This window comes from Lonchura striata, chromosome 36 (assembly GCF_046129695.1).
Source record: "Lonchura striata isolate bLonStr1 chromosome 36, bLonStr1.mat, whole genome shotgun sequence".
Classification (NCBI taxonomy): Eukaryota; Metazoa; Chordata; class Aves; order Passeriformes; family Estrildidae; genus Lonchura; species Lonchura striata.
The window spans coordinates 877063-903109 of NC_134638.1; the positions used below are offsets into that span (position 1 = coordinate 877063).

General features: G+C 62.1%; 3 protein-coding genes across 3 annotated transcripts in view; 1 reads left to right on the top strand and 2 right to left on the bottom strand.

Annotated features, from left to right (window-relative positions):
* Window positions 1-1531: 1531 nt before the first annotated feature.
* Window positions 1532-22023, bottom strand: UBA1 (ubiquitin like modifier activating enzyme 1). The gene is made up of 26 exons (XM_077789724.1): window positions 21936-22023; window positions 20111-20221; window positions 19594-19652; window positions 18600-18768; window positions 17869-18003; window positions 17182-17288; window positions 16354-16444; window positions 15656-15788; window positions 15176-15273; window positions 14599-14745; window positions 13782-13937; window positions 12830-12940; window positions 12457-12537; window positions 11817-11972; window positions 10844-11009; window positions 9662-9858; window positions 8954-9018; window positions 7620-7815; window positions 6635-6709; window positions 6119-6308; window positions 4999-5087; window positions 4818-4910; window positions 4197-4388; window positions 3180-3281; window positions 2795-2895; window positions 1532-1832 (listed from the first exon to the last, which is right to left on the bottom strand). The coding sequence occupies exons 2-26, from the start codon at window positions 20219-20221 to the stop codon at window positions 1697-1699; spliced, it is 3156 nt and encodes a 1051-aa protein (XP_077645850.1). The 5' UTR covers window positions 21936-22023; the 3' UTR covers window positions 1532-1696.
* Window positions 22024-23017: 994 nt separating this feature from the next.
* On the bottom strand, window positions 23018-24616 carry NDUFB11 (NADH:ubiquinone oxidoreductase subunit B11). Its single transcript, XM_021550490.3, has 3 exons — window positions 24445-24616; window positions 23709-23839; window positions 23018-23189 (listed from the first exon to the last, which is right to left on the bottom strand). Exons 1-3 carry the CDS (start codon window positions 24595-24597, stop codon window positions 23066-23068), a joined length of 408 nt encoding a protein of 135 aa, XP_021406165.2. The 5' UTR covers window positions 24598-24616; the 3' UTR covers window positions 23018-23065.
* Window positions 24617-24867: 251 nt separating this feature from the next.
* Window positions 24868-26047, top strand: part of RBM10 (RNA binding motif protein 10) — a 32653-nt gene continuing 31473 nt past the window's right edge. The window contains exons 1-2 of the mRNA XM_077789644.1: window positions 24868-24931; window positions 25728-25755. Coding sequence (XP_077645770.1) covers window positions 25739-25755 — 17 coding nt within the window. The 5' untranslated portion in view covers window positions 24868-24931; window positions 25728-25738. The remainder of the gene's footprint in view (window positions 24932-25727; window positions 25756-26047) is intronic.

A 26047-nucleotide genomic window follows, 5' to 3' on the forward strand; every position in this document is an offset into this window, starting at 1 on the left:
CACTGCTGTCAGGTGCCAGCTGTGCCAGTGCCACCATGGGCTCATTTGTCACCACTGCCACATGCCAGTCATGTCATTGCCACCATAGGGAACATTGTCACTGCTGTCACATGCCAGCCACAGCATTGCCACCATAGGAGTTGGTGCCACCACAGGGAGCACTGTCACTACTGTCATCGCTGTCACATGCCAGCAATGGCATTACTACCATAGAGAACATTGTCACCGCTGTCACATACAGCCATGCCATTGCCACCACAGGGAGCACTGCCACCACTGTCACATGCCAGCCATGACATTGCCACCACAGGGAGCACTGCCACCGCTGTCACCGCTGTCACATGCCAACCACGGCATTGCCACCACAGGAGTTGGTGCCACCATAGGGAGCACTGTCACTGCTGTCACGTGCCAGCCATGTCATTGCCACCACAGGGAACACTGTCACCGCTGTCACATGCCAACCACGGCATTGCCACCACAGGAGTTGGTGCCACCATAGGGAGCACTGTCACTGCTGTCACGTGCCAGCCATGTCATTGCCACCACAGGGAGCACTGTCACCGCTGTCACGTGCCAGCCATGGCATTGCCACCACAGGGAGCACTGTCACCGTTGTCATGTGCCAGCCACAGCATTGCTACCACAGGAGTTTGTGCCACCTTGGTGCCACCACAGGGAGCACTGTCACCGCTGTCACATGCCAACCACGGCATTGCCACCACAGGAGTTGGTGCCACCATAGGGAGCACTGTCACCGCTGTCATATGCCAGCCATGACATTGCCACCACAGGAGTTGGTGCCACCTTGGTGCCACCACAGGGAACACTGTCACCGCTGTCACATGCCAACCACGGCATTGCCACCACAGGAGTTGGTGCCACCATAGGGAGCACTGTCACCGCTGTCACGTGCCAGCCATGTCATTGCCACCATAGGGAGCACTGTCACCGCTGTCACATGCCAGCCATGACATTGCCACCACAGGAGTTTGTGCCACCTTGGTGCCACCACAGGGAGCACTGTCACCGCTGTCATGTGCCAGCCATGGCATTGCCACCATAGGGTACATTGTCACCGCTGTCACCGCTGTCACATGCCAGCCATGGCATTACCACCACAGGAGTTGGTGCCACCACAGGGAGCACTGTCACCGCTGTCACCGCTGTCACATGCCAACCACGGCATTGCCACCACAGGAGTTGGTGCCACCATAGGGAGCACTGTCACCGCTGTCACGTGCCAGCCATGTCATTGCCACCACAGGAGTTGGTGCCACCTTGGTGCCACCACAGGGAGCACTGTCACCGCTGTCATGTGCCAGCCATGGCATTGCCACCACAGGAATCAGTGCCACCACAGGGAGCACTGTCACCGCTGTCATGTGCCAGCCATGGCATTGCCACCATAGGGAACATTGTCACTGCTGTCACCGCTGTCACGTGCCAGCCATGTCATTGCCACCACAGGAATCAGTGCCACCACAGTGAGCGCTGTCACCGCTGTCACCCGTGACTCGGACACGCCCCCTTTTTGCCAAGGTCTATATTTATTGGGCGGGGCCCTCGCCCCGCCCCCAGGCCCCGCCCCCACCAGGGGGCGGGGCCGACACAACAACGACTATGGGAGGGGGCGGGGCGTGGGTGGGCGTGGCCCGTGGGGGGCGGGGCCGGGCGGGGCGGGGCCGGGCGCCCCCTAGCGGATGGTGTAGCGCACGTAGGGCACCTCGATGTCGGCGTCGCTGTCGTCGTTGCAGCACAGCTCGAACACCAGCGCCTTGACGTGGCGGCCCAGCTTCTTCTTGGACACCCGCGTCACGATCTCTGTCATCCTGGGGGGACAGGGGACATGGCAGGGACGTGGTCATGTTGTGGGGATGGGGAACATGGCAGGGACGTGGTCATCGTGTGGGGACGGGGAACATGGCAGGGACGTGGTCATGTTGTGGGGACGGGGAACATGGCAGGGACGTGGTCATCGTGTGGGGATGGGGAACATGGCAGGGACATGGTCATCTTGTGGGGACGGGGAACATGGCAGGGACGTGGTCATCTTGTGAGGATGGGAGACATGGCAGGGACGTGGTCATGTTGTGGGGATGGGGAACATGGCAGGGACATGGTCATCTTGTGGGGATGGGGGACATGGCAGGGACATGGTCATGTTGTGGGGATGGGGAACATGGCAGGGACATGGTTGTGTTGTGGGGATGGGGAACATGGCAGGGACGTGGTCATCGTGTGGGGACGGGGAACATGGCAGGGACGTGGTCATCTTGTGGGGATGGGGGACATGGCAGGGACATGGCAGGGACATGGTCATCGTGTGGGGACGGGGAACATGGCAGGGACGTGGTCATCTTGTGGGGACAGGGGACATGGCAGGGGCATAGGGCACAGTCTGTCATCTTGGACAGTGGGGGACATGGCAGGACATGAGCTGTGATTTCTGTCATCCTGTGGGGACAGGGGGACATAGGGGGACATGGCAGGGACATGTGGCATGGGTCATTCTTAGAGGGGACACGGCAGGGACATGTGGCATGGGTCATCCTGGGGGCATGGAGGGAGACGTGGCATGGTCTGTGTCATCAGAGGGTGACATGGCAGGGACATGTGGCAGAGGTCATCCTCGAGGGACAAGGGGACACAGCCACACCCTGTCCCCACCCCTGAAACACGTCCTCCCACCACAGGGCCGTGTTCTTGTCCCCAGGACATGTCCCTGTGCCTTCCTCCAACCCTGCTGTCCTGTCCCTGCCCTGGAGCCCACCCGTGTCCCCCGTGTCCCTACGGTTGGTCGTGGCGCTCGCGCAGCTTGGCGGCCGGCATGAAGAAGGAGTAGAGCATGGACACGCCCTGGGACAGCATGGTGATCTCCAGCCGGTGCTCCTTCTGTGGGGACATGGGGACAGGGGTCAGTGGGGCTGGGGGACATTGGCCACCACAGGGGTCAGTGGGGTTTGGGGACATCGGCCACCACAGGGGTCAGTGAGGCTGGGGGACATCGGCCACCACAGGGGTCAGCAGGGCTTGGGGACATCGGCCACCACAGGGGTCAGCGGGGTTTGGGGACATCGGCCACCACAGGGGCTGGACCTTTCCCCCGTTCCCAGCACTCTCCTCTTGGTTGGGGTGCCTCAGTTGTCCCCTGCTCCCCTCCCAGTCCCTCCCAGTACCTTGAAGTAGGCGAGGAACTGGCGCAGGGTCATCTCCTGCCCGTCGGGCTGCAGCCCCTGCACCTCGAACCGGTCCCACAGCGTCCACTCCACCTCGTAGTACTGGGGACACGGTGGGGACGGTCAGAGCTGGGGGGGGGGATCCCAAATCCCCTTTGGGAGCGACCCCCAGCCCCACTGCGACCCCAAATCCCCACTGGGAACAGAGCCCAGCCTCACTGCGACCCCAAATCCTCACAGGGAACAGAGCCCAGCCTCACTGCGACCCCAAATCCTCACTGGGAACAGAGCCCAGCCCCACTGTGACCCCAAATCCCCACTGGGAACAGAGCCCAGCCTCACTGCGACCCCAAATCCCCACTGGGAACAGAGCCCAGCCTCACTGCGACCCCAAATCCTCACTGGGAACAGAGCCCAGCCCCACTGTGACCCCAAATCCCCACTGGGAACAGAGCCCAGCCCCACTGTGACCCCAAATTCCCTCTGGGAGCAAAGCCTGGTCTCACTGTGACCCCAAATCCTCACTGGGAACAGAGCCCAGCCTCACTGCGACCCCAAATCCCCACTGGGAACAGAGCCCAGCCCCACTGTGACCCCAAATCCCCACTGGGAACAGAGCCCAGCCCCACTGTGACCCCAAATCCCTGCTGGGAGCAAAGCTTGGTCCCACTGTGACCCCAAATCCCCACTGGGAACAGAGCCCAGCCCCACTGTGACCCCAAATCCCCTCTGGAAGTGACCGCCAGCCTCACCATGACCCCAAATCCCCTCTGGAAGTGACCCCCAGCCCCACCATGACCCCAAATCTCCTCTGGAAGTGACCCCAGCCCCACCATGACCCCAAATCCCCTCTGGAAGTGACCCCAGCCCCACCATGACCCCAAATCCCCTCTGGAAGTGACCCCCAGCCCCACCATGACCCCAAATCCCCTCTGGAAGTGACCCCCAGCCCCACCATGACCCCAAACCCCCTCCGGCCACCCCGCAGTGACCCCGCCCGGCCCTGGCGGTGCCCACCTTGTTGCGGGGGCACGCGAGGGGCTCGGAGAAGCCCACGAAGGGCAGGGCCAGGTTGAGGAAGGCGTTTTTGTAGGAGCTCAGCCGGCGGTGCCCCTGCACCAGCTTGAAGAGCTCCAGGCACGCCAGGCCCACCACGGCCGCCGTGGTGGTGGCGATGGCCGGGATGATCTTCCCCGCGATCAGTTTGCTCTGGGGGACAGAAAAAAGGGATTTAGGGTTTGGGGGATGGCCCCAAGAACCAGCCTGAGGGATTCACAGCCCACCCCAGAACCCCACGGCCACTGTGGGGTCCATATGGGCTCTGTGTGTGCCCCACACATCCCAGAATAACCCCTGAAATACCCCAAAACACCCCCCAACACCCATAAAAACCCCATAGCACCCCACAATAACCCCTGAAATACCCCAAAACACCCCCCAACACCCATAAAAACCCCATAGCACCCCACAATAACCCTGGAAATACCCCAAAACACCCCCCAACACCCATAAAAAACCCATAGCACCCCACAATAACCCCTGAAATACCCCAAGCAACCTCTAGCACCCACAAAAACCCCATTAGCACCCTTGACACCCCATAGGTCCCCCCAGACCCTCACCCAGCCCGGTGCCCACCTTGTGGCGGTCGGCCGGGGGGATGTCGTAGTTCTCTGCCCGCAGGTTGGAGGCGGCCACGATGAAATCCATGTGGAAATTGGTGTCATCGTCCTGGGGACAGCCAGGGGTGGATGGGGGGCACCCAGGAGGGCTGGGGGCACCCAGGGGGTTACCCAGGAGGGCAGAGAGCAGCACCCACCTTCTCGAAGTCGATGGGGAACATCCGGAACCCCGGGAGCTCCTCGGGGCTGGGCAGCGACGCCTTCAGCTCCTCCAGGCGCCCGTCGTCTGTGGGGAGGGAGAGAGGGGCACACGTGGGACCCCCGCGCCCCCCTGCACCCCCTGGCACCCGTGGGACCCCCAGCCCCTCACCCAAAGTGGCATTCAAAGCCCACCCAGTGCTCCCTCTGTGCCCAGGGTGGCATTTCAGCCCCTCTCCCAGTGCCCCCCAGTGTTCCCAGTGCCCCAGCTCCTCTCCCCGTGCCCCCAGCCCCTCTCCCAATGCCCCAGCCCCTCTCCCAGTGCCCCCAGCCCCTCTCCCAGTGCCCCAGCCCCTCTCCCAGTGCCCCAGCCCCTCTCCCCATGCCCCCAGCCCCTCTCCCAGTGCCCCAGCCCCTCTCCCAATACCCCAGCCACTCTCCCAGTGCCCCCAGCCCCTCTCCCAGTGCCCCCAGCCCCTCTCCCAGTGCCCCAGCCCCTCTCCCAGTGCCCCAGCCCCTCTCCTCATGCCCCCAGCCCCTCTCCCAGTGTTCCCAGTCCCCACAATAATTCCCAGCCCCTCTCCCAGTGCCCCCAGCCCCTCTCCCTGTGCCCCAGCCCCTCTCCCAATGCGCCCCAGCCCCTCACCCAGTGCCCCCCAGCCCCTCTCCCAATACCCCAGCCCCTCTCCCAGTGCCCCCAGCCCCTCTCCCAATGTCCCAGCCCCTCTCCCAATACCCCCAGCCCCTGTCCCCGTGCCCCAGCCCCTCTCCCAGTGCCCCAGCCCCTCTCCCAGTGCCCCAGCCCCTCTCCCAGTGCCCCCAGCCCCTCTCCCAATACCCCCAGCCCCTGTCCCCGTGCCCCAGCCCCTCTCCCCATGCCCCCAGCCCCTCTCCCAGTGCCCCCAGCCCCTCTCCCAATACCCCCAGCCCCTCTCTCAACACCCCCAGCCCCTCTCCCAGTGTCCCCAGCCCCTCTCCCAGTGTTCCCAGTCCCCACAATAATTTCCAGCCCCTCTCCCAGTGCCCCCAGCCCCTCTCCCAATGCCCCAGCCCCTCTCCCCATGCCCCCAGCCCCTGTCCCCGTGCCCCAGCCCCTCTCCCGTGCCCGCCGTGCCGTACCCAGCGCGGCGCTGGCGCTCTGCAGCTCCTGGTCGGACACGTGGATGCGCACGCCGGCCTTGGGCGCGAAGGGCGGCACGCGCACGTGCCGCAGCAGCTCGGCCACGGCCGCCCGGTCCCGCGAGCCCGCGATGCCGTAGCTCTGCGCAAACAGGTTCGCCGCCGCCACCACGTAGTCCAGGTGCAGGGGCTGGGGGACACGGGGGGCAGGTGGCACTCAGAGGGGCGGGGGTGGCACCCACGGGGGGCAGGTGGCACCCAAAGGGGGGCAGGTGGCACCCACGGGGGGCAGGTGGCACCCACGGGGGGCAGGTGGCACCCACGGCGGGAGGGTTGGCACTCAGAGAGACAGGGGTGGCACCTACGGGGCACAGCCCCTCCCCAGGTGACACAGGTGCTGTCCCCTCCCCAGGTGATGTCCCTCCCCCAGGTGCTGTCCCCTCCCCAGGTGACACAGGTGCTGTCCCCTCCCCAGGTGACACAGGTGATGTCCCCTCCCCAGGTGACCCCACTCACGTTGTCGGGGTCGAACACGAGGGGGTGGGGGCAGCGCTTGGGCCCCGACCAGAACAGGGTCCCCGAGTTCGTTTTCTGGCGGGAAGAGAGAAAATCAGGTTAGCAAGGTCATTAATTGAGCTTAATGAGTAATTAATTGGAGTTACTGAGCCAATTGTTTAAGTCGACAACGTATTAATTAGATTAACAAGATAATCAAGGGGTGCCCACCTGTCTTGGCAGATGTTGGGGTAAATGAAATAATAGGGTTAACAAGGTAATGTGTGTTAACAAGGCAATTAATTTGGGTTTAGGAGGTAATTAATGAGAGTTAAGGAGATAATTAATGAGTGTTGAGGACATAATTAATAGTGGTGCCCACCTCTCCTGGGGAGAAGTTGTGCAGCAGCTGGCAGATGTTGGGGTAAATGAGGTAATTGATTGGGGTAAATGAGATAACTAACAGGGTTAGTGGAGCAATTAATTGGGGCTAACAATGTAATTAACCAGGTTAACAAGGTAATTAACAGGTGCCCACCTGTCCCAGGGGTAAGTTGTGCAGCAGCTGGCAGATATTGGTTGGGGTAAATAAAGTAATGAGGGCAAATAAAGTAACTAATGGTGTTAATAGGATAATTAATCAGGGCTAACAAATTAAGTAACAAATTAATTAAGCTCTTCCATCTGTCCCAGGGGTAAGTTGTGCAGCAGCTGCTGGATATTGAGGTAAATAAGTTTGGGGTAAACAAAGCAATGAGGGCCAATAAAGTAACTAATGGTGTTAATAGGATAATAAATCAGGGCTAAGAAGATAATTAATTAAATAACATGTTAATTAAGCTCTCCCACCTGTCCTGGGGGGAAGTTGTGCAGCAGCTGGTGGATGGTGGGGTAAACGAGGTTGGGATAAATGAAGCAATGGGGGCAAATAAGGTAACTAATGGTGTTAACAGGGTAATTAATCAGGGCTAACTAATTAAAGAAGGTGTTAATTAATGTCTCCCACCTGTCCCGGGGGGAAGTTGTGCAGCAGCTGGCGGATGTTGTTGCTGTACTGGCGGTGCCAGTGCCGGCAGGCCCAGGCCACGCAGTCGGGCCAGGCGCGGGGCCGGTCGCTGACCAGGCTGCGCTGCACGGCCTCCAGCACCTCCAGCGGCTGCGTGCCCGCCAGGCGCAGGGTGCGCTCCAGGAACTTGGGGTCCCTGGGGAAAATGGGGTGCAGGGTTTAGGGGGGTCACAGGGTGCAGGGTGTGCTACAGGAACTTGGGGTCCCTGGGGGAAATGGGGTGCAGGCCTGGGTTAGGGGGGTCACAGGGGTTTAGGGGGGGTCAAAGGGTGCAGGGTGCGCTCCAGGAACTTGGGGTCCCTGGGGGAAATGGGGTGCAGGGTTTAGGGGGGTCACAGGGGTGCCCGCCAGGCACAGGGTGCGCTCCAGGAACTTGGGGTCCCTGGGGGAAATGGGGTGCAGGGGTTTGGGGGGGTCACAGGGTGCAGGGTGTGCTCCAGGAACTTGGGGTCCCTGGGGGAAAACGGGGTGCAGGCCTGGGTTAGGGGGGTCACAGGGGTTAGGGGGGGTCACAGGGTGCAGGGTGTGCTCCAGGAACTTGGGGTCCCTGGGGGAAAATGGGGTGCAGGCCTGGGTTAGGGGGGTCACAGGGGTTATAGGGCATTACAGGGTGCAGGGTGCGCTCCAGGAACTTGGGGTCCCTGGGGGAAAATGGGGTGCAGGCCTGGGTTAGGGGGGTCACAGGGGTTTGAGGGGGTCACAGGATGCAGGGTGCGCTCCAGGAACTTGGGGTCCCTGGGGGAAACAGGGTGCAGGGCTTTAGGGGGGTCACAGGGGTGCCCACCAGGTGCAGGGTGCGCTCCAGGAACTTGGGGTCCCTGGGGGAAATGGGGTGCAGGGGTTAGGGGGGGTCACAGGGGTTAGGGGGGGGTCACAGGGTGCAGGGTGTGCTCCAGGAACTTGGGGTCCCTGGGGGAAAATGGGGTGCAGGCCTGGGTTAGGGGGGTCACAGGGGTTTGAGGGGGTCACAGGGTGCAGGGTGTGCTACAGGAACTTGGGGTCCCTGGGGGAAACGGGGTGCAGGGGTTTGGGGGGGGTCACAGGGTGTGCTCCAGGAACTTGGGGTCCCTGGGGGAAACGGGGTGCAGGGGTTAGGGGGGTCACAGGGTGCAGGGTGTGCTCCAGGAACTTGGGGTCCCTGGGGGAAAAGGGGGTGCAGGGGTTAGGGGGGTACAGGGGTTATGGGAGGCTCACAGGGTGTAGGATGTGTTCCAGGAATTTGGGGTCTCTGGGGGAATCCAGTGGGATTTGGGGTGCCCGTCCCCCACACTCACATCAGGTACTGGTTCACGTTCTCGGCCGGCTGCTTGAAGAGCCCCTCGAACTCGTCACGCGCCCACTGCGACAAGGGGGTGTCACTGGGGGGTCCTGGCACCAGGGGCACCCCGAAACAGGGACTGCAGTGCCCAGGACACCCCGGAACAGGGACTGCGGTGCCCAGGACACCCCGGAACAGGGACTGCGGTGCCCAGGACACCCCGAAACAGGGACTGTGGTGCCCAGGACACCCCAAAACAGGGAACTTGGTGTCTGGGATTCCCCAAAATGGAACCCTGATGTCCAGGACCCACCAAACCACAAGCCTGGTATCCAGGACCCCCCAGAATGGGCACTTTAGTGTGCAGGACCCCCAAAACCAGGGAACAGAGTCTGGGATCTCCCAAAATGGAACCCCAGTGTCCAGGACACCCCCTAAATCACAACCCCAATGTTCAGAACCCCCAAACCAGAACCCAGGACCCCCAAAAGAATGACTCCGGTGTCCAGGACCCCCCAGACCACAACTCCAAATCCAGGACCCCCCAAAGCAGGGAACCCAGAGTCTGAGATACCTCCGAACGGGACCCCTGTGCTCTCCAGGACCCCTCAAGTGCCACCCAGCCATCTGGAACCCCCCAAAAACACCAGCTGGGCACGCTCCAGCCGGACACCCCGGGTGCCCCCCACGCCCGCCAGGTGCCCCTGGGCACACCTGGACGCACCTGCAGCGTGTGCTCGATGGCGTTGGGGAAGTTCTTGAGGGTGCAGATGGGAATGGCCTTTTCGGGGGGGTCCTGGCTGGAGCTGTAGGACTCGCTCAGGAACGGGATCACCACCTGCACGTTGCCCTTGGTGCCCAGCGTGCCCGACTCCAGCAGCGGCTTCCGGTAATAAACGCAGCGCCGGTCCATGTACAGCCCTGCCCGGGGGTGGGGGGCAGTTATGGGGCAGGCCAGGGGGTGTGGGGCACCCCAAAGGGCTGTAGGGCACCCCTAGATATGGAGCATGAGCAGTGGATATAGGGAATCCTAGAATAAACTCAGTGCCCATCTGTGTACAGCCCTGCCCGGGGGTGGGGGGCAGTTATGGGGCAGGCCAGGGGGTGTGGGGCACCCCAGGGGGTACAGATGGGGCACCCCCAGATATGGGACACCCCACAGTACACACTGCCTAAGATCTTTGGGGGTTATGGGGCACCCTATGAATAGAGGGCACCCCAGGGGTTGTGGTGAACCCAGATATGGGGTACCCTCAAATATGGGGCACCCCCAGGGGCTGTGTGGAACCCTCAGATATGGGGCACAAGCAGGGGCTATGGGGCAGCTCTCCAAGGATCCCCACAGTCCCTGCCAAGGGTCCCCACAGCCCCCCAAGGGTCCCCATAGCCCCCCAAGGGTCCCCATAGCCCCCCAAGGGTCCCTATGGTCCCCCAAAGGTCCCCATAGCCCTCCAAGGGTCCCTATAGCCCCCCAAGGGTCCCCATGGCCCCCCAAGGGTCCCCATGGCCCCCCAAGGGTCCCTATAGCCCCCCAAGGGTCCCCATGGCCCCCCAAAGGTCCCCATAGCCCCCCAAGGGTCCCCATAGCCCCCCAAGGATCTCCATAGCCCTCCAAGGATCTCCATAGCCCTCCAAGGGTCCCCATAGCCCTCCAAGGGTCCCCATAGCCCCCCAAAGGTCCCCATAGCCCCCCAAGGGTCCCCATAGCTCCCCAAGGGTCCCCATAGCCCCCCAAGGATCCCTATAGCCCCCCAAAGGTCCCCATAGCCCCCCAAGAGTCCCCATAGCCCCCCAAGGGTCCCCATAGCCCCCCAAGGGTCCCCACAGCCCCCGAAGGGTCCCCACAGCCCAAGGGTCGCTCCTGCGCCCCCCGAGGTCCCGGCAGCCCCCAGCCCCCCGTGCTCACGCGCATCCACGTTGTCCAGCGCGTTGGCCACGCCGTCCAGCCCCTCGAAGAAGTCGTCGTCGTAGACGCGCTCGGTGTCGGGGCCCACGCGGTCGGTGCGGCTGCTGACGCGCAGCGCCGGGTTCATCTCCCGCGCCGCCGCCGCCGCCCGCTCCGACTTCAGCTTCTGTGGGTGGGGGAAGAGCTGGGCTGTGAGCCCCGCCCCTTGGGACACGCCCTTGGAGGCCACGCCCCTTTCCTAATGCGGCGACACATCCCAAAAACTCAACCATGGGTGTTGGCCAAGAAACTCAACTGTTGACGCTGAGCGCAAAAGCCAACCGTTGATATGAACCAGGAAAACCAGTCATTGGCATTGGCCAAGAAACTCAACCACTGACATTTAGCACAGAACTCAATTGTTGGTGTTGGCCAAGAAAGTTAACCATTACTGTTGAGCACAGAACTCAATTGTTGATGTTGGCCAAGAAACTCAATCGTTACTGTTGAGCACAAAACTCAATCATTGACGTTAGCCAAAAATTCTACTACTGACACTGGCAAAGAAACTCAACAGTTGATATCAAGCATGAAACTTGATTGTTGATGCTGGCCAAGAAGCTAACGAGCACAAAACTCAACCTGAAACATTGGCCAAGAACTTGACGTTGACCGAGAAACTCTAATGGTGACATTGGCCAAAAAACTCAATTGTTGATGTTGAGAATGAAATTCAACCGCTGATGGTGGGCAAGAAACTCAACCATTGACAGTGGTCAAGAAACTTAAGTGTTGACGTTGAGCATGACACTCAACCGCTGATGGTGAGCACAAAGCTCAATCCTTGACGTTGGCCAACTCAATGGCAGCATCTTAAGGGTGGCTGCCCAACCTCCACTGGCTCTGCCCCTCATTGTCCCCCCAACTTCACCCACTCCAGCTCGGCGTAGCCAACCCAACGTTGGCCAACGCTCCGGCCGCTCCGAGCCCTCACCGTGACGTCCCACGGCCGGAAGAGGAACTGGCGGTTGAGGTTGGACTTCTCGATGGTGTCCATGTCGGTGACGGTGACGCTGCCCTCGGGGCCGCAGCCCAGTCCCACCATCGCAAAGTTCTTGAGCAGCTCGCAGCCAATGGCCCCCGCCCCCACCTGCCGGGGACACGTGGGGACACGTGGGGACAGAGCACGAGGTGGCTCACAGGGGTGGGGACACGTGGGGACACAGCAGGAGGTGGCCTGTGGGGCTGGGGACACGTGGGGATGTGTGGGGACCCAGCACGAGGTGGCCCCAGGAGGGTTGGGGACACATGGTGGGCAAGGAACTGGGGTGAAGGGAGACTTTGGGACACTCTGAGGACACTCGATCAGTGTTGGGGACACGAGGGACATCGAGGACATGCGGATGACTTGAAGGAACAATTGTGAAACGTGTGAGGACACCAGGGAACACAGAAGGGACACATGGGGACACTTAGGGTGGCCCAGGATGGTTGGGGACGTGCGGGTGGGAGAGGTGACGCTTGTAAATCTCTGAAGGGAAATTTGGTGACGTTTGAGGAACAGGTGACAACACAAGAAACTCATGGATGATGGAGACCACGCGTGAGGACACTGGGGACATGGGGACACTGACCACGAAGTACTTCTGGGCACCCAGCTTGGCCTGCAGCTCGGCCCCGAACACCGCGATCTGCCCGTCGTAGCGGCTGTTGCGCTGGGGACGATGCGACACCGGCATCACCTGGCTGTGTCACCTGCCAGGGGACACCCCCGGGGCTGCAGAGCCACCACGGGGACTCAGGGGTGACAGCAGCCGTGGCTGTGTCCTCATGGAATGACCACCCATGGGTGCTTGGTGGCCACCCTCACCCCGTGAGGCACCTGCTGTCCGCAGCGGGGTGACCAGTGGGGATCCCCTAACCAGTGTCCTCCAACTGATGACCCCCCCAAAGTGACACCGCCCAGGGGTGTCCCCCAGCCCCCCAGGTGTCCCCGTGTCCCCTCACCGGCCGGCACTGCTCCTCGGTCAGCAGCGTGTCGCGGTTCTCCTCGGGCAGACACTCGAGCGCGTCGAAGTAAAGCCACTGCGTGATGGGCGTGAACTTCCCCGACACAGCCTGGGGGACAGGGACAGCCGGGGACAGTCAGGGACACCCGGGGACAGTCAGGGACAGCCCGAGGACAGTCAGGGACAGCCGGGGACAGTCAGGGACAGCCGGGGACAGTCAGGGACACCCGGGGACAGTCAGGGACAGAGACAGCCTGGGGACAGTCAGGGACAGGGACAGCCTGGGGACAGGGACAGTCAGGGACAGCCTGGGGACAGCCAGGGACAGAGACAGCCTGGGGACAGTCAGGGACAGCCCGAGGACAGTCAGGGACACCCGGGGACAGTCAGGGACAGCCGGGGACAGTCAGGGACAGCCTGGGGACAGTCAGGAACAGGAACAGTCAGGGACAGGGACAGTCAGGGATGGGGACAGTCAGGGACAGGGACAGCCTGGGGACAGTCAGGGACAGTCAGGGACAGCCAGAAACAGCCTGGGGACAGTCAGGGACAGGGACAGCCTGGGGACAGTCAGGGATGGGGACAGTCAGGGACAGCTAGGGACAGGGACAGCCTGGGGACAGGGATAGGGACATGGAAATCCTGAGGAACACGTCAGGGACATCCCAAGGGATGGATCAGGGACAGGACAGTGGGAGACACGCTGGGGACATCCCAGGGACATGAGGGACAGGAACCTGGAAATACGTCAGGGACAAGGACCCAGGGACAGGACAAGGACAAGGCAGTGACATCGGGGGAACGCCAGTGACCACCTCAAGGACACTGCAGTGACCCCAGGGGACACCACCAGGGGACACAGACACCGAGTCTGGCCAGGTGAGCAACTCCAGCTGTGACACACAGGGACAGCAGCCCCAGGTGGCCTTGGGGACACGGGGACACGGTACCTTCATGACCTCCTGCGCGGCCAGGCCACCGATGAAGGCGTTGACCGGGGCCAGGTCGCCGGTGGCCTGGAAGGCCAATTCCCGCACCAGCTCCTCGTCCAGCTCAGCCCCCGCGGCCACCTCCTTGGTCAGGGCCACCACCTCGGCCGCGTCACCCTGTCAGGGACAAGGACAGGGACACGGCGCTGGGGACAGCGCTGGGGACAGTGGGGAGGGGCCACGAGCAGGGCCTGGTGGCCTCCATGGCCTCAGAATCCCCAAAAGCCACTCCAGAGTCTGTGACACCCCCAAATGATGTCACCAGTGTCCCTAACAGACAATGGGACCATGGTGGGGGTGGGTCCCTCCTGGTGCAGGACCCAGTGTCTCCATGTCCCCCATGTCCCTCCAAGCCCTAGCCACCCCCAACCCCTTTGATGTCCCCAAATTCTTGTGAGGCCGTGGTGACCTCCCTGTCCCCAACACCCTCCATGTCCCCAGTGTCACCAGGACCCCAGAAACATTGTGTTGGGACAGGTCATGGTGGCCTCCATGTCCCCAACACCCTCCATGTCCCCAGTGTCACCACCCAGGGGTGGCCACGATGGGGCAGGTCATGGTGGCCTCCATGTCCCCAGTGTCACCAGGACCCCAGAAACATTGTGTTGGGACAGGTCATGGTGGTCTCCACATCCCCAACACCCTCCATGTCCCCAGCGTCACCACCTGGCGACGGGAGCGGCCAAGATGGGGCAGATCATGGTGGCCTCCAACACCCCCAACATCCCGGTACCCCGCTGTCCCCGCGGTGTCCCCGCGGTGTCCCCGCTGTCCCTACCTGGTGGCGGGGCCGCGGGGCGCGGCCGTGCTGCCGCAGGAAGCGGTGCAGGCCCTGCCACGCCCAGTGCAGCATCGAGGGCCTCTCGGCCTTCCCAAAATCCGTCACCATCATCTCGGGCTCGGCCAGCGCGTCCCGCAACCGTTTCTGGGACAGGATGGGGACAGGTGACATCCCAGTGTAAACCAGTACAGCCCAGTACCCCTAAGCACGTCCCACAACCATTTCTGGAGGGGGCACCCCAGTGCAAATCAGCATAAAACTGTACAGCCCAGTATAAACCAGTACAGCCCCATATAACCCAGTACACCCTAGCATAAACTAACATAAACTAGTACAACCCAGAACAAACCAGTACAGCCCAGTATAACCCAGTATAGCCTACTATAACCCAGTATAAACCCACATAAACTAATATAACCCAATACAACCTGATATAATCCACTATAACCCAGCACCACCCAGTATAACTCTACAGAAGCCAATACAACCCAGTATAGTCCAGTATAACCCAGTGACCCCCAAGCCCCTCCCAGTGCCCTCCCAGTGCCCCCCAGTCCGTCCCAGTGCCACTCACGAAGTGGATGTGCTTGGGCATCTTGACCTGGGTGACGATGCCACCCCGCACGTAGTCCCCGTAGCCACTGGTGTCCCCGATGCTGAACGTGTAGGGCCCTGGGGACACAGGGGTGTCACCAGGGCACCCCAAAAAGGGCCCCAGGTGTGTGGGAGAGACCAAAAAAAGGGACCCAGGTGTGTGGAACAGCCCAAAAAGGGCCCCAGGTGTGTGGGAGAGACCAAAAAAAGGGACCCAGGTGTGTGGAACAGCCCAAAAAGGGCCCCAGGTGTGTGGGAGAGACCAAAAAAAGGGACCCAGGTGTGTGGAACAGCCCAAAAAGGGCCCCAGGTGCCTCAGAGACCACCCCGGAACAGCCCCAAGTGAGGGGGGTACCCCAGGAATGGCCCCAGGTGCCTCACAGACCCCTCAGAGCAGCCCCAGGTGCCTCAGAGACCCCAAAAGTGCCCCAGGTGAGGGCCCCCCAAAGCCAGGGCTCACCCAGCACGCGGATTTCCACCGGCCCGCAGCGGTTCAGCTCCTCCATCCCCTCCACCTCCGTGAAGGTGACAAAGTCGCCCGTCTCGAAGCCATGGCGCGCCTCGTCCAGGCAGGTCACCTCCCCAGGACAGCCCTGGGGACAGGGGGCACGGTCAGGGGACACGGGGGGACACAGGAACCTCCCCAGGACAGCCCTGGGGACAGGGGGCATGGTCAGGGAACATGGGGGGGACACAGGAACCTCCCCAGGACAGCCCTGGGGACAGGGGGCACGGTCAGGGAACATGGGGGGGGGACACAGGAACCTCCCCAGGACAGCCCTGGGGACAGAGAGGGGACACAGGAACCTCCCCAGGACAGCCCTGGGGACAGAGAAGGGACACAGGAACCTCCCCAAGACAGCCCTGGGGACAGGGGGCACGGTCAGGGAACATGGGGGGGGGACACAGGAACCTCCCCAGGACAGCCCTGGGGACAGAGAGGGGACACAGGAACCTCCCCAGGACAGCCCTGGGGACACGGGGCATGGTCAGGGGACATGGAGGGGACACAGGAACCTCCCCAGGACAGCCCTGGGGACACGGGCACACAGGAAACCCCCCCCAGAGGGACACAGGGGCTGCTGAGGGGTCCAGGACACCCTAAAACCCCCCTGGACACCCATGAGGGGACAGCTCGGGGCTGTCCCCTCCCCGTACCTTGGTGACCATGGACACCATGGCACTGAGGGGCTGCTCCCCGTTGGGGTCTGTCACCACCATGTCGTCCCCAAAGTCACAGAACAGCTGCCTGCGAGAGGGGGGTCAGCACGGAACCCCAAAAGGGGTCCAGCCTAAAATCCCACCCTACAATCCCACTCCAAAAGTCCCACCCCAGAAAAGAATTTCCTAAAAATCCTCTCTAAAAGGGATATATGCAAAAATTCCCACTCTAAAACTCCACCCCTGAAAAGAAACTCCTAACAATCCTGCCTCAAAAGTGATCTACCATAAAACGTTTCCCCTAAAATCCCCATCCCAAGTTATCCACCACAAAATCCCCACCCCAAAAGGGATTCACCCTAAAATCTCCACGCCAAAAAGGAACTTCCTAAAAATCCCACCCCAAAAGGGACCCATCCTGGCAAAATTTCCCCCCTAAAAGGCCCTTCCCAAAAGGGATCCACCCCAAAAATCCAACCCCAAAAAGGACCCACCCCAAAAGGGACCCACCCCAAAAGGGATCCACCCCAAAAATCCTACCCCAAAAATCCAACCCCAAAGGACCTTTCCCAAATGGGACCCACCCCAAAAGAGATGCATCCCAAAAATCCCACCCCAAAAGGGACCCCAAAAGGGATCCACCCCAAAAGGGATCTACCCCAAAAAGGACCCACCCCAAAAGGGATCCACCCCAAAAGAGATCCACCCCAAAAATCCCACCCCAAAGGACCCTTCCCAAATGGGACCCACCCCAAAAGGGATCCACCCCAAAAATCCCACCCCAAAAGGGACCCCAAAAGGGCCCCGTTTGGGGGTGCCCCTCACCCGAAGAGCCCGCGTGTGTCGGCCACCACCAGCTTGATGCCGTGGCTGTGGCAGAAATCGCCCACCCAGAGCTGCTCCTCCAGCGGGGAGTTGGTCAGCACCACCACCTGTGGGACAGGGCAGCTGGGCACTCACCTGGGCACCCACCTGGGCACCCACCTGAGTCACCCAGGCCACCTGAGCTAGGGCAGCTTGGCCACCTACCTGGGCCACCCCCCTTGGCTCAGCTGGGTCACCTACCTGGATTACCTGGGACATCTGAACCCCCCCCAGGTGGGCACACCTGTCTGAGGGGGCACACCTGAGGGGGTTAAACCTGTCTGAGGGGGTTACACCTGTCTGAGGGGGTTACACCTGTGCCCAGGTGGGCACACCTGAGTGGGTTACACCTGTGCCCAGGCAGGCACACCTGAGTGGGTTACACCTGAGGGGGCACACCTGAGGTTTACAGCAGTCCCCAGGTGGGCACACCTGTCTGAGGGGGTTACACCTGTGCCCAGGCGGGCACACCTGTCTGAGGGGGTTACACCTGTCTGGGGTTACACCTGTGCCTAGATAGGCACACCTGAGGGGGTTACACCTGCCTGAGGGGGTTACACCTGTGCCCAGGTGGGCACACCTGAGGGGGTTACACCTGTCTGGGGGGGTTACACCTGTGCCCAGGTGGGCACACCTGTGCCAGGTTACCTGGAATGTGCCCAGCAGCTCCTGGGACAGCGGCTCCCGGGTGCTGCTCACGGCCACGTAGGAGTTGAGCTCGGCCAAGCGCGGCAGCGTGGCCTCGGCCCGGCTGCGCCCCACGTCCTCCTCCCGCAGGTAGAACTGGGGGGAACGAGAGTCAGGAAACCCTAAAATACCCCAAAACAACCCCAAAACACCCCCAAAGCAGCCCCATGAACAACCCCAAAGCAACTCCAAAACATCCCCATAAATAACTCCAAAGCAACCCCAAAACATCCCCAAAGCAGCCCCAAATCATCCCCAAAACAACCCCACAATATCCCCCAAAAAACCCCAAAAACATCCCCCAAACATCCCAAAAAACCCCCAAAAACTTCCCCCAAAAAACCTCAAAAACTTCCCCCAAACATCCCCAAATACCCCACATCCTCTTCCCCCAGGCAGAACAGGGGAGGAATGAGGGCTCGGGGTGGGGCTGGAACCTCTAAAAAACCCCAAAACACCCTTCAAAAAACCCCCTAAGACCCCAAAAACATCCCCAAAACACCCCAAATTCCCCACAACGCACTCCCAACATCTCCAAAACCAACCCCAAACACCTCCAAAACACCTCAAAATCACCCCAATAAACCTCCCTCCAAAATCCCCTCGCACCCAGAAGAAACTCAAGCCCCCGAACGCGGCAATTAACGACATTTTGGGGTAAAAAAACCCCAAAAAAGCCCACAAGGACCCACCTGGGAGGCCAGGTCGGCCCAGGCTGCGGGGTGGGGGTCGTGCAGGGTGACGGATTTGACCCCCCCCAGCACCAGGTTCTTGGCCACCTCCACGCCCAGCCCCCGCAGCCCCGACACCAGCACGTTGGAGGTCTGCATGCGCTTCATGGCCTCGTGGCCCAGCACGTACCTGGGAGGGAGAAAACCCCCCAAAAAAATCAGGGGAAACCCCAAAAAACTCAAAGCTTGCAGGGGAAACTCGTAAAGGTTGTAAGATGCCCCCACAGTTTAAGTACGTGCTGCTTAATTGCTTAAAATAATAAAAAATCCTGAATTTATGGGGAAATCTCAATCCATGAGATCACACCCATAAAGAAGCCCAAGTTTATGGGAAAACCCCAAATCCATAAGGAACCTCAGTTTATGGGGACCCCAAAAACCCAATGGGAGCCCAAAGAACCTCAATGAAGTGCTGAAGAACTCAACAGGAGCCCAAAAATCTCAATGGGATCCCAAAGACATCAATGAAAAGTCAAATATCTCAACGGGAACCCAAAGACCTCAATGAAAACTCAAAAATCTCCATGAGATCCCAAAGAATGGGAACCCAAAAATTTCGATTGGAACCCCCTCAAGGCTGTAGAACCCCCCGAATTCAAGTGCATCCCCATACTTATAAAATTCCCAAATGTATAAGGAAACCCTAATTACGCCACATCCCCAAACCCATGGGGACCCCCCAAACTATGGAGAAACCCCAAATCCACGGGGAAACCCCAAAACCATGGGGACCCCCCAAACTATGGAGAAACCCCAAATCCATGGGAAACCCCAAATCCATGGGGACCCCACAACTCACAGAGCACACCCCAAACTATGAAAAAACCCCAAATCCATGGGGAACCCCCAAACTATGGGGGACTCCCCCACTCCACAGGGAGCCCCCCCAAGTCCGTGGGGACCCCAAACCCCCTTGGGGACCCCAAAATGTCCCCCCCGTGTCCCCATCACTCACAGCTGGCGGGAGTAGAGCCCCTCATCGATCTCGGCCTCGGCCCCGTTCTTCGCCATTCCCTGGGGACAGAGGGGACAGCGGTGTCACCACGGGGACACTGAGGGTGACAACGGTGCTGTGACACCCTGGGACAGCGAGCAGGACCCCCAAGGGGTGGCAGGGTGTGACAGCAGGGATAGCAGGGCGGTGGTGTCACTCTGTGGTGACAACATTGGGCAGGTGACACCTTGTGGGTGACACTGCCCGTTGTTGAAGGGACACTGGGGACCTGGGGGACAAATGTCACCCTCAGGACAAAGAAACAAGCCAAGAGGGACAATAAATGACTCTGAGCAGAGTTAGGGGACATCGAGAAACACACGGCACCCCCAGGAGACACCACATCCCCAGCAGCAGCTCTGAGCACCACAGAGGTGACAATGACACCACGGGCTCCCCAGAGGGTGACAAAGCCCCCGTGGGTGGCTCAGGGTCCCCGAGGGGGTGGTGGCACTCAGGAGGGGGTGGTGGCACTCACGTTGGCGGGGGTGACGCTCGGGGACACGGCGGGGGCAGGGGCGCGGCTGGAGCCCGTCGGTGGCTCTGACCCAGAGACGCGGCGCTTCTTCGACAGCGGGGAGCTGGACATCTGGGGACAGGGACAGTCAGGGGACAGCTGGGGACAGGGACAGTCAGGGGACATCTGGGGACAGGGACAGTCAGGGGACAGCTGGGGACAGGGACAGTCAGGGGACAGCTGGGGACACGGACAGGTCAAGGGACAGCTGGGGACAGGGACAGCCAGGGGACAGCTGGGGACATCTGGGGACAGGGACAGCCAGGGGACATCTGGGGACAGGGACAGTCAGAGGACAGCTGGGGACACGGACAGGTCAGGGGACAGTTGGGGACAGGGACAGTCAGGGGATGCACGGGGACAGGGACAGTCAGGGGACAGCTGGGGACAGGGACAGGTCAGGGGACAGTTGGGGACAGGGACAGTCAGGGGATGCACGGGGACAGGGACAGGTCAAGGGACAGCTGAGGACACCAGGAGACAAGGACAGGTCAGGGGACACACAGGGACATCCATGGGCAAAGGGAAGCTGGACATCTGGGGACAAGGACAGGCCAGGGGACAGCTGGGGACAGGGACAGGTCAGGGGACAGCTGGGGACAGGGACAGCAAGGAACTGGACATTTGGGGACTGCCAGCTGGACATTTAGGGACAGGGACACGGGACAGGCAGTCACACGGGGACAGTGCTGGGGACACTGGGAGAGACATGGGGTGATGCTGGGGGCGAGAGGTGACAGCTGTGGCGACCTGAGGTCACCGACAGCCGGGGTGACACAGAGGGTGGCACTGAGCAGGACACAGTGACACACTGGTGACAAGAGGTGACACCAGGCACAGGGGATGATGTGGAGGTGATACCAGGTGACACTGGAGGTGGCACTGAGGGACACGAAGGGATGGAGAGAGTGATGCAGGGTGACACCAGGTGACAGCGGGGACACAGAGAGTGACACCAGGGACACCGAGGGTGACACCAGGTGACAGCAGGGACACCAAGGGTGACACCAGGTGACAGCGGGAACACAGAGGGTGACACCAGGTGACAGTGGGGACACCGAGGGTGACACCAGGTGACAGCGGGGACACAGAGGGTGACACCAGGGACACAGAGGGTGACACCAGGTGACAGCGGGGACACAGAGGGTGACACCAGGTGACAATGGGGACACAGAGGGTGACACCAGGTGAATGGGGTCAGGGCGGGGCCACCAGGTGCGACACCCCCGCGCTGTCCCATTGGCTGTCACCGCCCCGGCGACACCTGGGACGGACAGGGCGACACGCAGGGATGGAGGGACACACGGAAGGGTGGGGAGGGACACTTGGGGACAGCGAGGTGGCACTAGGGGACATCAGACCACCCCAGCACCCCCCAGACCCAGGCACAGCACCGCCCCCCCCACCTGAGAGCGCTCCCAGCACCGGGGAGCCCGCGGGGGTCCCGGGGGTCCCGTCCCGGGGCGATCCCTCGGGGCCTCCCTTGCGGGGGTTCCCCATTCCTGGGGGGTTCCCCATCCCCGGGGTCCCACCCGGGGGGGGGTTCCCCATTCCCGGCGGTCCCCGAGCGGGGCTCGCAGCCCCGGCCCGCGCTCCCCATCCTGAGGGTCCCGGTGTGTGTGTGGGGGGGGCGGTTCCCCCTCACAGCTCCCCCCACGGCCCCCTCAGGCCCGGCGCGGCTTCCCCCAAGGCGGGGCCGCACTAGCCGGCCCCGGGGCCGCCTCCCCGCACCCCTCCAGGCCGGAGAAGCCCCCGAGGAGCCCCGGGCTCGCCGCCGGCCCCGCACCAATGTCGCTGTCCAGGCCCCGCCGCCGGGTCCCGCCCGCTCCGCTCGGCTCCTCCGCGACAAGATGGCGGCCGCGGCCGCTGCCACCCGCCGCCCCCTCCCTGCGCGCGAGAGGCCCCGCCCTCCGCGCTCTCCCATTGGTCAGCGCCGCCCGGCGCCGCGCTCTCATTGGCTGTCTCCTCCCGCCACCGCCCGCCCCCTCCCTCCCCGCCTCAGCCGACGCGAGGATTGGGCGGGCGCGCCCCGGCTGGCCACGCCCCTTTTCCTGCCGCAGAGCCCCGGATGGGGAAGGCCACGCCCCCTGCTGGGCCTCGTGACCCGGCGCGGCGCGCGCCGCCCCGACGGCGGCCGAGAGGGGACAAGGGGCTGGAAAGGCGGAGTGGGGGGGGCTACGGGGGGTACGGGGGGGTCTGGGAGCCATAGGGGCCCGTGGGGGGCTATAGGGACACAAAGGAGGTTTGTGGGGGCTTATAGGGGCCTATCAGAGGCTTGTAGGAGCGCTTGAAGAGCCCACAGGAAACCGCGGAAAACTTTACGTAGTGTCATGCCGAATTGCACAACTATGGGGAACCGTATGCAAAAATTTAAATCAAGGTCTCCGAGGTAACGCAGGAACCTATAGAAACCTAACGGGGGCCCTCAGAGCCACAGGCGGCTACACACAGGGGCTTGGGGAGGATTTGAGCGGGCTATGGGGCACCAAAGGGGGTCTAGTGCAGCCCAGGGGGAGCGTGGGGAGCCTCGGGGGTCTCCAGGGCCCCAGAGGGGCTCACTGGCCGCTTATGCGGGGCTTGGTGGCTGTAGGGGGCCATGGGGGGCTCACAGGGGCTGTGGGGAGCTCCAGGGGCTCATGGGAGGGGCCATGGGGATCAGGGCGCCATTTCCGCATGGTGTCGCGGCCTGGTGACGTCAGAGAGCCGAAAGGGCCGCTGGGAAATGCAGTCTGATGAGCACGCGGAAATGGCCGCGGGACCAGAGCACCAATCCCGCGGCGTCGTTGCCTGGAGACGTCACTGGGCCGCAGGGGCCGATGGGAGATGTAGTTTCTTGTTCTTCCCCCCAAAATAAAAGGCGCAGGAGTCAGGGGGGGATCCAGAACTTTATTCACAAACCAACACCGGGGTCTGGGGTCACTCCAGGGGGGGCAGGGGGAGGCGCTTGGGGTCGTAGTAGTTGGAGGTGAGCAGGGGCAGCCCCCGGCGCTCCCGCTCCCGCACCTGGATCTCGGCCTCGCGCCGCGCCCACTTCTGCAGCCTGTGGGGGAGGGGGTGGACAGGTGAGCCCCACACCTTGGGGATCCATGGGGACATCCCAAAGCCCCTGCCAGGTGTCCAAATTCCTCCCTCCTCAAGGGGCCTGGGATGGACCCTGGGATACCCCTATAGATCCCATACAACCCCCCAGAGTCCACCCTAAGCCCCCTCAGCCTCCTATAGCCCCCCCAGGGCTCTGTAGCCCCCTAAATCCTCTCCCAGATCCACCATGGGCTCCTATACACACCCTCAGAGCTGCCCAGGGCCCTACAGACCCCCAAAAAATTAATGGAGATCCCCATAGGATGCACAGGGGGGGGTCTTGTGGGCCCCCAAATTCCCTTGCGAGCTCCTACAGCACTCTCAGGAGACCCTCCAGCACCCAAAGACACCCCAAAAAAACCCAAAAATTTAGTTAAGAGCCCCTCCACAGCTTCCCCACAATCTCCCCTTGGGGCTGCCCCTCTCCCCCTCTTCACCGTGGGGGGGTTTCCCAGGTGAGAACCCCCCGATCACAGACCCATAGTCGGGCAGGTAATGCACGAAGACGGAGCCCAGGACGATGGCGATGGAGATGCCGGCCACGAAGGCGGCGCGCATGTTCAGCACGTCGGCATCGGGGTCGGCCGAGAAGCCATGATAGTCGGGGTTCTGTGTGGGGGGAGGGTCCTGTGAGCCCCCTGCCCCACCCAGGCACCCCCAGGTGTGTCCCACCCCCTCCCCCTGGACCCCCAGGTGTGTTCCACCCCCTCCTCAGGGCCAGAGGAGCCACCTGAACCCAAACCCCACCCCAAGGTGTGTCCCACCCCCTCCCCTTGGACCCCAAGGTGTGTCCCACCCCCTCCCCCTGGACCCCCAGGTGTGTTCCACCCCCTCCTCAGGGCCACAGGAGCCACCTGAACCCAAACCCCACCCCAAGGTGTGTCCCACCCCCTCCCCTTGGACCCCAAGGTGTGTCCCACCCCCTCCCCCTGGACCCCCAGGTGTGTCCCCCTCCCACACCACAGCCCTGACCACGCCCCTTTACAGCCCTGCATTCACCTGAGCACACTTAAACCCCTCCCCAAAACAGGCCCCGCCCATAAAGCCCCGCACCAACACCTCCCCACCCACCAAAAGCTCCGCCCACAAGATTTAAACCACGCCCCTCCAACATCCGCCATTTTTTCTTTACAGAAGCCCCGCCCCTGACCACGCCCCCACCGTCCCCACACAACCCCCGCCCCGCCGCTGTCGCTTTGCCCTTGGCCTCTCACCTTCCTCTGCGCCACCAGCATCGGCTCCTCCTCGTGCGCCTCGGCCCCGAGCGGCCGCGGCAGCGCCACAGCCCCGGGCGATCCCGCCGAGCGGCCCCGAGCCCCGGCGGGCAGCGCCCGCAGCGCCCGCAGCGCCCGCCACAGCGCCGCCATCTTCCCCCGCCGCTCCGCCTCGCCCCTTCCTCCCCCTCAATCCGGCCAATCGCCGCCTCGCATTGGCGCTCCGCCCCGCCCCCGCGCGGCGCAGCCAATCACAGCGCTGCACCTCCTTTGGCCCGCCTACTTCCTCGCCGTGGCCGCGCCAGTCGTAGCGCTGCACCGCCCCCTCTACAGCGCGGACCAATAAAAACGCGGCGTTTTCGGAGTGGCGGGAGGACTAACCAATGGGAGCGCGGCGAGGGCGGGCGCGCGGGACGGGCCCGGCCGAGCGGGAGCGGCGCCGCCATTTTGGCGCTGGGCAGCGGCGGCGGTGGCGGCGCCCGGGAAGGTCGGGACGGCGTGAGGGGCGTGAGGGGCGGGACGGGCCCGGCTGGGACGGGAGGAGCCTGCGGGGAGGGGCGGGGCTGACCGGGAGGGGCGGGGCTGACCGGGACTCCCGGTGCCGTTTGTGAGGGAGGGGGGTGTGAGAGCGGGACCCGGGGCTGGTATTTTAATGCTAATTAGGGGGTGGTGCGTTGCATGTTAATTGAGGGGTATATTTATATGCTAATTAGGGGTGGCGCGTTGTATGTTAATTAGGGAGTGTTTGCATGCTAATTAGGGGTGGTGGGTTGTGTGTTAATTAGGTGTGGCTTTATGTTAATTAGGGCGGGGTGTGAGGGTGGTCGTGTCTGCTCGTGCTCCCCTGCACAGGTCCCAGTGGCTCCCAGTTCATCCCAGTTCAATGTCCATTTCCCCCTTGTTCCCCTTCTGGCCTTTCCAGTTTGCCACAAAATTTTCCAGTCGTTCCTCCCAGTCCATCCCAGTTCCTCCCAGTCCATCCCAGTTCATTCCGTTCTGTTCCCATTGATCCCAGTCCATCCCAGTAACCGCCCAGTTCCTCCCAGTCCATCCCAGTTCATTCTGTTCTGTTCCCATTGATCCCAGTCCATCCCAGTAACTGCCCAGTTCCTCCCAGTCCATCCCAGTTCATTCCATTCTGCTCCCATTGATCCCAGTCCATCCCAGTAACTGCCCAGTTCCTCCCAGTCCATCCCAGTTCATTCCATTCTGTTCCCACTGAACCCAGTCCATCCCAGTAACCGCCCAGTTCCTCCCAGTCCAACCAGTTTCTGCCCTCCCAGGTGCTGGCACCATGGAGTACGAGCGCAGGTGAGGGGGGAACCTGGGGATCCCCAAAATTCGGGATCTGGGGGGAACATTGGGCAGCTCTTGAGGACTCCCCGTGAAATTAAATGGAATATTTTGGGGAGGTGACACTGGGGAGGGAGGGGACATTTGGGGGCACCTCAGGGGGTATTTGGGGATGCCCTGGGGGGGGTGAGGGGACATTTGGGGACCCCTGAGGGCAGAGGGGACTTTGGGGACCCCAGAGGGTGGAAGGAACCATTGGGGGGTTCAGGATTCATTGTGCAGATTTGGGTCAGTATTTGGGGTCTGGATT

Bases quoted from the DNA above. Each gene is read 5' to 3' on its own strand.
- UBA1 (XM_077789724.1), bottom strand. From the start codon at position 20,221: ATGTCCAGCTCCCCGCTGTCGAAGAAGCGCCGCGTCTCTGGGTCAGAG. The intron at 5,088-6,118 runs GTACGGCACGGC...CCCTCCCCACAG, and splicing joins GAGCGCCAGCGCCGCGCTGG to ACGACGGGCGCCTGGAGGAG. The intron at 2,896-3,179 runs GTACTGGGAGGG...ATGTCCCCACAG, and splicing joins AGTTCCTCGCCTACTTCAAG to AAGGAGCACCGGCTGGAGAT.
- NDUFB11 (XM_021550490.3), bottom strand. From the start codon at position 24,597: ATGGCGGCGCTGTGGCGGGCGCTGCGGGCGCTGCGGGCGCTGCCCGCC. The intron at 23,840-24,444 runs GTGAGAGGCCAA...CCCCCCACACAG, and splicing joins TGCTGGTGGCGCAGAGGAAG to AACCCCGACTATCATGGCTT. The intron at 23,190-23,708 runs GTCTGTGATCGG...CCTCCCCCACAG, and splicing joins CATTACCTGCCCGACTATGG to GCTGCAGAAGTGGGCGCGGC.